This window comes from Falco biarmicus, chromosome 20, assembly GCF_023638135.1.
Source record: "Falco biarmicus isolate bFalBia1 chromosome 20, bFalBia1.pri, whole genome shotgun sequence".
In the NCBI taxonomy this organism is placed as follows: Eukaryota; Metazoa; Chordata; class Aves; order Falconiformes; family Falconidae; genus Falco; species Falco biarmicus.
The window spans coordinates 689,077-702,300 of NC_079307.1; the positions used below are offsets into that span (position 1 = coordinate 689,077).

A 13,224-nucleotide genomic window follows, 5' to 3' on the forward strand; every position below is an offset into this window, starting at 1 on the left:
CCAACAAAAGGAGGTTTTGTGCAAACAGAGAGACCTAATGAGAAATGCTCTTTTCCTCTCCCCACGGTGTCTGCCAAGGGGCAGGGTGGGTGACCACAGAGAAAGAGAGCAACCTTCAGCTATGCTTACAGTCAAGTGGAGGGCACTGCTGACTGCTGGTAACTGAAGAGGTTATTTTAGGAAGAAATTTGGAAAAATATGCCTGAAAATACCCAAATCCATGCAGGGAAAAGTCGCCCATCTGCTGCCGTTTTTAAACCCTGAGCTGGCTGTGGTACATGAGTCACTCTCAGAAAGCACTCACAAGGGAGGCATGTTAGCTGAAGGGACAGCAAGGTCACAGCCTGTCCCAGCATGACCCAACGCCGGCGGTCGCACCGCTTAGGTAAAGCTCAACATTTTGGGGTTAACCACCACTCCCAGCATCCACACACCCAAGTGATGATGGTGGGTGGCTGGGGACGATGGAAGAGATGGGAGCTGGCAAGTTGGACCCTGGCTCCACGGTTGAGCCTGGGAAAACCTTCACCTCTTCACACTTTGCATCCCCAGCCGCAAAGTGGAAACAACCATGTCCTCTTGCGTGGAGAGGGATGTGGCACAGACAATTTTGCACGTTGTATCTGTAGAGCACCAGCACAACAGAACCCAGATCTTGTCAAGTTTGGAGATGTACTACCAGAATACAAGTTCTATGAGTTACAGGGAAAAGAAATTAGTCTTTGGGGTGAGGCTGGTTATTTCTTGGAAACTCTTCTTAGTTACTCTACAAATACTTCACAGACATTGCCCTTCTGGGAAATGTGTTAAGAACCCACCATAGAAGCTAAGGCTCAGATAGCTTATGCAAGAAGTGACGAAGTCACCAGTAAAACTGAACAAGAGAACAGAGGTTTCTAGGCTCCCAGGGCTACGCCGACAGTGTTGAGACAATGAAATACAGCTTTCTTCTTTCTCATCCCTTTGGAAGCAAAGCTGCAACAGGCACAAAGATTTCCAGCTTCTCTGCAAAAGCTCCTCTCTATCTCAGACCTCTTGCATCCTCACAACTGCAGCATCTGAATACTGTGTGTGTCAATGCTATAAGGAAACATGATCCTGACTTTACCATGAAACTACAGCACCAAGTTCGTCTCCATGCCTTGGGGAATCTGCAGGAAGGAGCTGCAAACCCAGCTCTGATGCCCCAGTCAGCACCTGCAGCGCGTGGACCCCCTCTCCAGTGTGTTACAGCTCAAACAAACGAAGGGTTGCGGGGAGGCAGAGCTGCATTAGAAGCATGGCTTATAGCAAGGAAAAATTGGGATGACTGCAACATTTTGCTTTGTTTGGTTTAGCTGCTTTCTGTTGATACAAGCACTCAATAAAAATCATGCAAAAAGAGAAGAACAGAACAGATATAGAGTCAAAGCGCAGAAAAACAGCCTGTCATACACAGACCCTGGGAAGAGCTGTGTTTACCTTTTGCAAACCACAGGTAGCAGTAAAATTAGTAATCAGCAATTAACATTCATTTGTCAATGGTTTCCTGGAAGGCATAACTTTGCTCCCCCTCCCCTTCCTGCCACCAGTACAAGCCTGCTGACATGCACGCAGGGGTCAGTATAACAGTGCAAGGGATATGCCAGGAAAGCAAATCCCTCCCCACAAAAAGGAGCTACAGAAAGAGGCTAGATTTGCTGCTGCTCCTGCTTGTGGCTCAGTTACAGGTGTTAAGCTCTTCACTTGCTCTTTAGAAACCACCCCAGGTTAAGTGTTGCTTGGGCATCCAGACACTGTGAAAATCAACACCCAAAATCCATGTTTGCGTCCCCAGTCATGAAAATTAACGCCCTCGAATGCTGTCATGCAGGGACTGGCAGAGATGGCTTCTGTGGCTGGGGACACTGCCACTCTTAACAAAACGCCTTTATACCTTTTGGGACATGAAACAAAGCAGAGCAACTTCCAATTGCAACTGGGAAATTACGGTGGATTTCAGCAGTATTGTTGTACCTAGTTCTACCGGAGGAAGTAGTAAAATTCACAACGGGAGCTGAGGAAGAATGCTTTGGAAAATCCCTTTTCCAGGCAGGCAGAGTGTCCCTGCCCACTGTGGATTCCTGCCAAGCAGCCGGCACAAATGCTCTTCCTCTTTCAAGCAGTGCCAGGATTTGCACTGGCCACTACCGCTTGGGATGCCCATTTGAAATCCCACTGGAAAGCTGGGCTTTGAAAGCTGCTTTTATGGGGAATAAAGCCCCAGGTGAACACTTCATTGCACAGCCAGACCGCAAGCCAAGCTTTTCGGAAAGGCCCAAAATCAAGTCACCCAGGACGGTGTGAGCCATTCACCTTGGAGACTCCAGGACTCACCTTTCTGCAAGATCTCCAGATGTTCCCAAAGGATATCTCCCACAAAGTCAGGCGCTAGCTCCAGGAAGCACTCCTTGCCCAGGGCACAGAGGGCAGCTCCATTCATGCAAAACTTCTGGAAATCCACTCCCTTCAGGCTAAATTCATTCACTGCCCACATCACCCAGTCCCGCACGTGCGTCTCCGTCCACTGCTGGGGATCTGCAGCAAGGGGGTGGTAGAAGGGATCCATTAATGAGCAACCACAGGCCATTTCCTCAGGAAAACAGGGCACAAACAGGGCTACAGCTGCACTGCACTGCCTCGTCCCCTACAGCCTGGCTGTCCACTGGCACAGGGGTAAAACGGGGTGGGGGAATGCCATACTACACACTACAGTCTGGGGCAGCCCTCCTGCAGACATATTGCACACAAGGAATGAGCTTTGGATTTATTTGGGACTTTTAAAAATCCCACCAGTTCTCTGACGCCTTCTGCCACCCATTTCTCCATTTTGTTTGGCTTCTCCCTGTCATCAGCCTCTGGTAAAAGGTTTCTGCTGCTTCTCCCTATAGTGGAGATGACTCGCAAATGGGAGTCCTGGAGGTGTCTCCGAAGGAGCAGGTCCCCATAGCTGCAGGAGCGGTCACCCAGCAGAACTGAGCAGGACAGACGGGCACAATCTGTCAGACAGGTACAATCCATCAGACAGGTGTAGTTGGCAAGTGGTACTAAAAGGTTTTGCCTGTATGTCCAGATTTTTTTAGCTGAAGCTGCCAAGAAAACAAGGCAACACTACGTGAAGAGAATCAACACAAGAGATGGCAGATGTGGACAAGTGCAGCCTGGCAGAGGCCACAATTTTTTCGGCTACCACGGCTGCTCAGTGGGAAACTATGTCTTACCTTTGGGGATTCCCAGCCGCTGTTGCTCTTTTGCGAAGCCGCTGAAGGTGGCTTTCAATGCCTGAGACATCATTTCTTTGCTGCTGGGAGTTAATAAAGGCACATCTGCACATTCCATATCTGAAAGAAGCAGGAGAGAAAAATGGTCATAAGGATATGGGACTGGGAAAGATGACAGGAGTCATGCTGGCCATTAAATTGTCAGAAAAATAGAGACATCTTTTTATCATCTGGAATTTTCACACCCAGACCCTCTAGCCCCTACACCTACACCCTGTAAGTCCACAAGCAGGCATCTTAAATACAAGAGAAAAGAATCTTATGCTTGGAATTTACTGTGAGGGTGGTGAGACACTGGAATGTGCTGCCCGATCGCTGGGAGTGTTCAAAGCCAGGCTGGATGTGGCTTTGAGCAACCTGGTCTACTGGAAGGTGTCCCTGCCCACGACAGGGCAGGTGGAATGAGATGATCTTTAAGGTCCCTTCCAACCCAAACCATTCTGTGATTCTATGATAATAAGCCTGTACTTAAAGGGCATCAACAGGCCATGTCTGGTGAGCTAGGTTACATGGTGCACGTGGTGTTCCTACAAACCAACCATGAATGCGCTACTAGAAATGAGATGGTGATATCAAAGACCTTTCCAGACATCAGCCTGCTGGGCTTCATCACCCCCATCTGGAGCCTGGGAGACAGCTAAGCAGGTCCAGACACCAATGAAGGTGAAGAGTCCCACATTAGGGTGAACAAGAAAACAGAGAGAAAAGCATCTCCAAATTACCACTCCACCTCTGGGCATCCCGGTCCAAAGAAAAGCAAAAGGAAAAAAAATAATTTAAAAGAATCATGGGCAATCCTGGAAAAAGTAAGCTGACAGCAGGCTGAGGCAGGATGAGGAACCAGCAGAAAACCCATTCAAGGAGGGAAGGAAAACAAAGAGCTGGAAAATCCCACATTAGGACAGAGTTACATCATGCGCAGCCCATAGCACGGAGCGACGCGATTCGGGGTGAGTCACTGAACAATGCTCAGCCGCCCCCATGGGAGAGCACAGGACCAAGCCAAGAGCCAGGCCTTGGAGTAAGTCCTGATGAGAAGCAAAGCTCTTCCTTTCTTTTTATTTTTTTTGCTTTTTCTAATTTATTTGGAAGGAGGCAGACAGTTGTAGCCAAACATTTTCATAAACAAAGGCAACCAGTTAAAAAAAAACCCTCCTCAATCAGAATAAAGGTTTGGCTCTTCTTCATCTATTTTAAGCATTCCTGAAAAACATCTTTCACGGAGAAGGAAAGCCTCATACAACCACCATCTCAAACAACTGGACTTTATCAGTCTCCTACGTACATCTTCCAGCTGAGACGGGTTTAGCACTGTAGCCTATTGGAAATTTTTCAATGAAAACTGTTCTCAGTGGAAAAATGACAACATGCACAAGCTCTTTGATGTTTTCATGAATGTCTGGATGTAGACATCAAAAATCAAAGAATTCTCTGTTTTGTGGAAACCCCAGCCACCTCGGCTCACCATTGCTCTAAGTTAATTTAAGCTCTGATTTAATCAGCCATTATACCTGCAAAATGCTGGCCAGCATTTGTTTCAAGCAGAGTTGAGTGCATCCCTAATGCGAGTCAGGGCTGGAGACAGCGCTGCGGCCGCCGAGCACAGGCAGCCTAGTACAACACCGCCTTCCAGTCTAACCCAGTCTGGGGTTCCTGCTCCACTCAGGTCCCTCCACAGCCATACTTGCAGGCATCCAAGTCCAAACAATGTGATGTTGGAGGGTTTTTTTGCAAGTGGGAATCTGGGGGTGGGGGCAAGTAGCATCCACGTGCAGCTCCATAGCACAGGGTGAGGCTGACATGCTGCAAAGCATCCCCAAATTGTCACCTGGATGCACCAAATGCAATTCCACTGCCAAGCCAAACAAGGGCAATTTTTCTGTCCCCATCTTTGCACCTTCCATTCATCGTCCCCAAGTAAAAGACATGCAAAATCACCCCCTCGATTTGCAGCTCCTTCCAGCGTTAGTCACCAAGGCACTCAAGTAATGATTTGCACGACTCTTTGCTCAGGTAAGACTAGTAAAATTCCCAACACTGAGTCCCTCAGGACCCAACTCCTCCCCTCAACCCCACCACATAAATCAAGGACTGCCTGCCACAGAGAAAGTATCAGGACCTTCGAAAGCAAATAATACATTCAAAGGCTATTCGGCAAATTACACTTCATTATTTACTGGATTTGGCTGGAGAGGGCACGGAAAAATGAGCAGCCACCTTCGCTATCTCTGTTCCCCATCTGCTGTGTTGAGATAACAGTGGGAGAAAGTGGTTCAGTGCCCCTTTCCCTTCATCCTCATGTTACATTTTAATGCTTTGCTTTCTGTGCTCTGTGGTTACAGGGACCACCCAGGAATCCGCTCCCCTCTGCCGACTGGTTAAACGGCAGTTCACTGCTCCCGGGTGCTATGGGAAGATGAGTCACAGTTAGGCTAAAAAAAAAACGTTTCTAACCCCAATTTTTACACTGATTCCCTTGTGAAAAACCTGTGACCTCCTCACGCAAGCCACAAAGAGCAGCAGGGCAAGGTGAGGTGTGTGAAAATTTTTTTATCTCTGCGATACAAGTGAGTACCTACCACCAATCCCCCGTTTTCTCCTGCAGGATTCATGGGGCTGGGTTTGCACATACCCAGCGAATCAATTTTTCAGTAGCGGGGGATAAGGTTTCGGTTTAGTAAGGTGAATGCTGAGCTCTGCACAAACAACATGTCAAAACAGGGAAGACTTAAAAGTGATTCCCAGGGAGAGGTCATCGGAGAAGCAAACAGTCTATTTTCAAATTAAAGAGAAAAAAAAAAAAAAAAAAAAAAAGAAAAAGAAAAAGCAAAGTGCCAAAAGAGAGTTTCTATTTAAACACCAAAATAAACCAAAATGTGCATTTCAAGGTTCTCCTTCAAAATACGTTGTACCCGGCAGATTTAGGATTGAAACTTCATCTACATTTTTCCTGTTAGATTGTAGGTACTAGTTAAAACTTCTTCAGAAGACAAACCAGCCAAAAAGCCCCAAGCCTGCAAACGCTTGTAGAAGCCTTATTTTAGTCAGCAGTGTCCCACATCGATAGAGAAGCTCACACGTGTAAATGTGTGTGTAAAGCTCTGCATACATGTTTGTGGACATGCCTTAGCTGTGTGATCTGAAAAAGACAGGGGGGACGGGCAGTTTTTAATCTAAATTCTGCCTCTGCAGGTTTTGAGATACTGTATTTACTTAAGTATCATTTTCTTTGTTAATCCCTGCATGGCCAGGGAGCACAACGGGCTCTACCCAGCTCTGCCGACTGCAGCTTTGCTGGGTGCAGGGCAGTTACTTCCCAGGTAGGAGAATCAAGCCCTGGTGATGTCCTCCAGCACCCACTGAGAAGTCCTTCACCTCCAGTCTGGGATGCCTCAAGGTCAGAGCCAAGCAGAATTTCGGTAACAAAAGCAACCTGGGCTTAGCTCCCCTGGTTTCAGCTTTCACTGCCATCTGAAACCTGTTTCCAAGATTTTAATCAAATCTTGCACAAATAAAACGTCTCCTTTTGGGTACCTCCCGCTATCCACTAAGTACACACATGCACGCATGCATGCACACACACAGGCTCAGAAGAAATGGATGGGAAGCAGCATTAGCCAGCACCAAACCCAGCTGTTACTCCTAAACTCAGTTTAGAAATTTCAGGGTTTTAATCCGAAAAGCAAGTGCAGCAGCAGGGGCCAGGAGACCACGGCACTGCATCCCAGACTTGGTCTGCTGTATCTTTTTTATGACACCCATTAAAGCCTCATCGACACGGCTGCCACGTGCAGTTTGCTGCCTAGATGCCATGTCCTCCTCTTGCTGCTGCTGCACTGACACGAGGGCTGCATTTGATTTCCCCCCTGGGAGACCAGGCAGGGTGTTATAGTTTGATTTTTAAATACTAACAGGAGTTTCAGTCACTCTGGAAAATTATGTCACCAGCATCTCCAGCATCTGTAGAGCAGAGATAAATAATTTGCCTTGCACGGCGGGAAGGCAGAGTGGGACATCTATTCATCTGGCTGCAGCTTTCCAAAGCAAGGAGGGATCTGGGGGCTCAGTTTGAGACCCCAAGGGCTTCTCAAAACCAGACTCTTATTTTTCCTCCAGCTCCCCAACATCCCTGGGAACAGGACTCCTGAAAGACAAAAGGATGATAACAACCCTGACACTGCCAAGAACCAGTGCTGCATCCCTATATGGGTTTCATGTTAAGGGGGATCTGCCCAAAACCCACCACCCCACTTGTGCTAGGTGTTGTACCAACAGCTGTGGAGCCTGAGAGAAAACCAGCCAGCAAACAGACAAAGAGGCCAAGATCACCAAGTTCATCTCCCAGACAAATTCCCACTCTGCTCCCACCAGGCTCCGCATGTATAAACTATTTCTATGCATCTGATCTTTTTAAAGACTATGATTTACAAACTTTAGGGATTTTGACCTTAAAACACAAGCGACTCTGCTGCACGCCAAAGCATTAACATCTGATTGAATAAGCAAAATAAATGGCAGTAAGGGGAAAAAAAAGATGCTCTGAGCAGGAGGATGGGAGCAAAGCCATTTTTCACCCGAGTTTCCACTTGGGGTCAATGCCTCTTTAAAAGCTCCCCTCGGCCACTCACTTTTTCTCCCGTCAAAAGCCCCAGTGTGTCCTTGTCTGGTCCCCACTATTTTACCCGGGAGCCTGTGTGTAAATGGATGTACAGTGGGTCAGAGTGGAGCCACCTGACCCTGTGGCCTCCTCCTGCCTTGCTCTGATGGATGGACACCAAGGTCAGGAACTCAGTGTGCTGTTGTCTCAGGTAAAACCCTGCTCCCTGCCCAGCCCCCTCATCCTCCCCTTCTCAGGCCCGAGACCAAGCCCACAGCATGCTGATATCATGAGGATTTCAGGCCTTTTGGTGGCTTGAAAGAGGCACGGGGACAAGTTTTGGAGAAGATGCCTGTTGGTTTCAAACCGTATCATTTGCTGAGAGCTGAGAAAAATCATCTCTCTGGGACTGTGCATCCAAGGGCTGCAAGAATTTGTGCCGGTTTCCCTCTGAAGACCTCACTCCTCCAGCCCGGAGCTAGCCGAGATCCTCCTCTGAGCCCCATGAGTGACAGCCACCAGCACTGCCCCGCCACGAGGCACCCACAGTGCAGGATGTCCTCCCACCGCTGGATGTCCGTGACGGAGCAGGAGGTGTTTCTCAGAGCTTCTCCAAGGAGTGACACGGGTTTGCTCTCCTACCTTCTTCCCACGTGCCTGCAGTGAGCCCCACAGCTCCCCATCTCCAGCCCACACCAAGCCCAACGCCGCCCGAGGTCATCCTGCCACCGTGCTGATCCCCCTCTATCCCAGCCTTCACCAGGACCAAAACTAGGGCAGAGTTAGTGATGGGGGAAGCCGGAGCACACATTTCCCAACATCCCCCAGCTGGCAGGGTTCAGCAGCTGAGAAACCTTTCTCAGGATAAGAGGAGGCTGGGGAGAGGGGGGCCGGGAGCTGAGACCCTTCCCACGCTCCCCACCAAAGCAGCCCAGGCACCATGGAGGCACCATCTCTCCATCTCAGGTTTCCATCACCACCTCCACCAGGCACCTCCGCACCCCCCGGGCAGCTTTGCCTTTCCCAGGTGCCCCCCGCTCTGGAGCGGGGAACGCCGGGCAAATAACCCCGGCTGAGCCCCCTGTTATTTAGGCAGGATTAGGCAAAAATTTGTCTGCACTTTTGAACTGTTTTCACAAGCGCTGCCTCTCACTCCCACGCAGGAAGCAGGAGAAGAGCCGGCCTGTTCCAATTAGGGCTCCTCAGACCGAAAGGGCAGCAAAATTCAGGGGGGGGGGAAAGGGAAAGAGGGACAGAAAGCTGGAAAAAAGGGAACAGAGGGAAATCTGGGAAGCAAGGACAGACTGGGAGAAGGGGTGAGCACAGGGAGAGGCACTGGCTGGGGATGTGGGGATGGGATGGGAGGAGAGAGGCAGAGGACCAGGCAGTATGGAGGGGAGATTTGGTTCCCCTTCCTGCAGCAACTCACCAGAGACCGGCCCTGCTTCCCTTTGCAAGGAATGGCACAAAAGGCACAGACATTTGCTATTTTAATTTGAAATAAATATATTTCTTTTGGGGAAAAAAAAAAAATAAAAATAAGTGGTTTTTTTCTCCTTCGAGCAGTGAAAAATAAATACTCTGAGATGAAAGCTGGGCTTCAAGAGAAAAACAAGAGAGGAAACCGAAAGCCCACACTGCTTAGCGCTGCAGAAAGCACAACAAAGCCGGCTTTCTTCCGGAATTCAGCAGCTTTCTTATGGAGATGTGGTGTGTCATGGGGGCGAACTCTTCCCCTAAATAAAGGGCCTGAAAACTGTCTTCCCTTAATGCAGATAAAAGCATTTCTTCCAAGTTTGGACTCTCAAGCACTTAGAGTATCACAGGGAGTGAGGAAGGGGAAAGGTTAAGATGAGGGTGAGATGTCAGGATGCTCTGCTTGGCTTCAGGCTTTGAGGTAAGTTGCTTCAACCCTCTGTAAAATAGACACCCTCACCTGGGTGCAAGCTTGCTATAAGAGGGTGCTTGGGGGAGATACACCTATGAAGAAAACCGGACACAAAGCAACCAAAAGGTGAGGGAGGATTTGTTTTGGCTCTAGGTGTCTTCTAGCTGGCAAGGAACCAGGCAGCAGCACCAGCAGGTGAAAGGATGCTTCACCCACCATCCTGATGGTGTCAAAGGCGCAGGCTTTGCCCTCCAAGCTTGCCTGCTTCCCTTGTTCAAGCTCCTTTCCAATCCCTCTCTTTCTCTCCCAGCTTTATAATGTGGGTGTTGGATGGAGATCCTGGGAAAGCGGCATCCCCTGCAGTCCCAGGAGCTCACAGGGGAACAGCAGGCTGGTGGTCAGCTCACTCAGTCCTCCCCGGCTTTTGCGGGGGAGAGGAGGGAAAGAAGCGCTAGAGAAACCCTTGGACTGAAGCTAAGCAAAACCACAGGGCTTGAGTCAACGCTCGCTGCAATTACAGGGAAGTTTCCCCAGCCTCAGCAGCCAGGGACGGGACCTACAGTTCGCCTTTCTGCAGCAACCCAAAGCAGGACTTCCCTCCGTGAAGGGCTTCACTCCGTCCCCATTTCAGCTGTTGGGAGGAGCACAGACGGATGAAAGAAAGCACTGAGGAGATGCTGCCACCTCTCAGGCTGGGAAACACGGCCATGGTTTAACAACGCTTGTCAAAACTATGCAAAGCAGTCAGCAAAAAGATTTTTCCATCAAGATGAAGCAACAGCAGAGGTTAGGCTGTGCCACGAGGTCGGTGTGGTTTAGCTCCAGCACCGCCGTTAACACATGCCCCCCCCTCCCCAAATCAGCTTCGAAACGGCTTCTGTCGCTTTACATTTACAGCTTTGCAACTAAAAACTTGCACGAGCCTTTTCCGAACCCGCCAGCCCGATGGCAGACTCCGGGGTTAACTAAACCTTTGTAAAACCCGTGCAGAGGCTGAACTCACAGGTCAGTGCTCTGGAGACACCCAGACCAGGAGGCTACAGCCAACACAGCGGCAACAAGGAACAACTTCCACGTGCCTAAACCACTCCTGCTCGGGAGTCAAAGCCCTTTTTTGCACCGATCAGGCCCTTTTCACCCTTCACCCTCCTGCTTTCCCAATCGAACCTCACATGAGCCGGAGATAGGATTAGCATCTCACTTTCAGGCTTGTTTGCCTCCCACCCTTCCTTGGGAGGGCTGGGAGGACGCTCCCTGCCTCCCGCAAACCTATGAGACATGCTCACCCTGTGATAATTCGTTCTAATCCCCACTAACCACGCTGCTAAAGAGCTCTAATCCCCATGCACAGGCACACACGTACTAATGGGAGCACGGGGTGGGCTCAGCAAAGCCTGTAATGGACACCCAGCCCCGACTAAAAGGAGGTCAAGTGTAAATAGCAAGTCCAGGTCATGCCCGTGTCAGCTGCCCCGCATCAATGCTCCAGCTCGGGAGATGCTCCTCTGCAAAAAAGAAGCTAAACCCCAGCTCCTCACCCCTGAGCCCCAGCAGCCAAACTCCAATTGCTCAACAGCAATGACAGAAAAAGAAAAAAAAAAGCCCTCCGAAAACCCAGCAATCCCCACCGAACAAACAACTAGATATTCATTTGCTTCTTGGAAGGGTGCCCGCGGTATTTAAACAGCTCACGCCTGGGACCAGAAGCCTCTTGAAATTCCTCGCTCTCTTCAGGCTGAGCTGGAAGACCTGCAAGGCCAGCCGTGCTGGCTTCACCACCCTGGAGGTTTCCACAGCTGCAAGAGCACAGCCTGAGCCCTCCCAAAGCAAACCCACGGCTGGCCTCCATCACTCCACGGAGGAGACAGTGGTCCAGGTCATCCACACTCAGCACTCCCCAATATCTGTAAAAGCATACATTTCTTTCCAACCAGGTTAAAAGCAGGACTTCTGCTGTTCTCACCTCACATCTCTGGCTGATGATGCCATTTCTGGCATCTTCGATGAAGAAGTGATGCAACTGGAGGATTTGTCTCAAGAGAAGGATGCATGCCAGTAACCTGACATATATTTACCCTGGGCTGCAAAAGCACACACGGGATGCTACCAAGGTACCACTGTAATCACACCCGAGCAGTTCAGATCGAGCATTTCTCTAGCCAAGCAAGCCCTCACTCTCTCCTTCAGATATTAATCTCCGGCTCCTTCATCGTCCAGGGATACGGACAGACACAATGGGGATTCAGCTCCAACGCCTCCAGCTGCTTGCTCTGGGGAAGGATGGGGCTGCCAAACCATGCGTGACAGTCTCCCAGAAAGGGAGAGCGAAGATTTTGCAAGGCCGGGTTGAGGTTAATTGGCTGTACTTTGTGCGAAGAAGATGCTGTCAGGATTGGAAGTGTGAAAAGGGAAGGCTGAGATCTCTTGGCAGGGCTGTCCCCTCGCAGTAGGAGTAAGGGCCAAGGAACCTTCACTCATGTTGAGCTCTTTCATCACCCCACAAAGAGATCCCAACCCCTCTAAGTCGGCTCAAACACACCTGAAGAACATGCCGTGCCAACACGTTTTGTAAGCAGCTACATATGACCTCACAGCTTGGGATGGTTTCATTGCATATCCATGGCCACATGAAATGACTCCATGCCCAGAACGATCAATTATTTGTGCTGCACATCATCACAGTATGACACACTTCTGATGTAGATGGACTCCACAGATGTCCCTGCTGCTGGGAGCCCACTGGTCCAAAAGGAGCCTCAGTTATCCTTGCCTCAAAGGGATTAGACATGCATTCACCCAGCCAAATGCTTCCGGTCTGTCTGTCCCAAGGAACTGCCCAAACTTCACTTGATTTTCAGCCCAAGTCCTGCAAAAACTGATCTCTCTTGTGTCTTGGCCTTAGCCCTTGCCCCAAGGCTGAGTCAATGCCACGTCATGCCAGACACGAGGGTACCACATGGCAAGGCACAATCTGAAGTGCCCTCAAGCTAGGATGATGTTCAACCCCCAAAATATCTCTGTCCACATCAAAGTCGCTCTCCTCCACTCACCAGCTCTCTCATTCATAAACCAAGAATGTTTGTTAAAGCTGGAAGGGCTGGACCTGCTCTGGAGACACGTTGGTGGTGTTCATACAATAAAAGTGCCTATTGGTCATGAGTGGAAGGTGCCCTCAGATACTCCTATGGCATTGCTCAAGCCCAGGACATCTCCACATAATGCAGAGAGCACGAAGCCAGTGATGCAGAAGGGATCGAGCTAATGACAAGGAAGGAAGGCTCAGCAGCTTTGGGTCACCTCCCGAGCACGCATGCTGCCCCAGGGCAGCAGGGTATGGGGGTGAAGCTTGCCACATCTCTCTGCAGCTGCAGATTCCTGCCACCTGTCCCACCCCCACCTCCGCAGCCTTCCTGGCCAACCCTTCCCTTCAGGGCAATGCC

The 13,224-nt window shown here is 49.8% G+C and overlaps 1 protein-coding gene across 2 annotated transcripts in view; it reads right to left on the minus strand.

Annotated features, from left to right (window-relative positions):
• The window catches only part of ETS1 (ETS proto-oncogene 1, transcription factor), a 78,685-nt gene that overhangs the window by 21,555 nt on the left and 43,906 nt on the right, over window positions 1-13,224 (minus strand). For both annotated transcript variants that reach the window (XM_056322738.1, XM_056322739.1), the window contains 2 exons: window positions 3,240-3,359; window positions 2,356-2,556 (listed from right to left, as the gene is read on the minus strand). In XM_056322738.1, coding sequence (XP_056178713.1) covers window positions 2,356-2,556; window positions 3,240-3,359 — 321 coding nt within the window. The remainder of the gene's footprint in view (window positions 1-2,355; window positions 2,557-3,239; window positions 3,360-13,224) is intronic.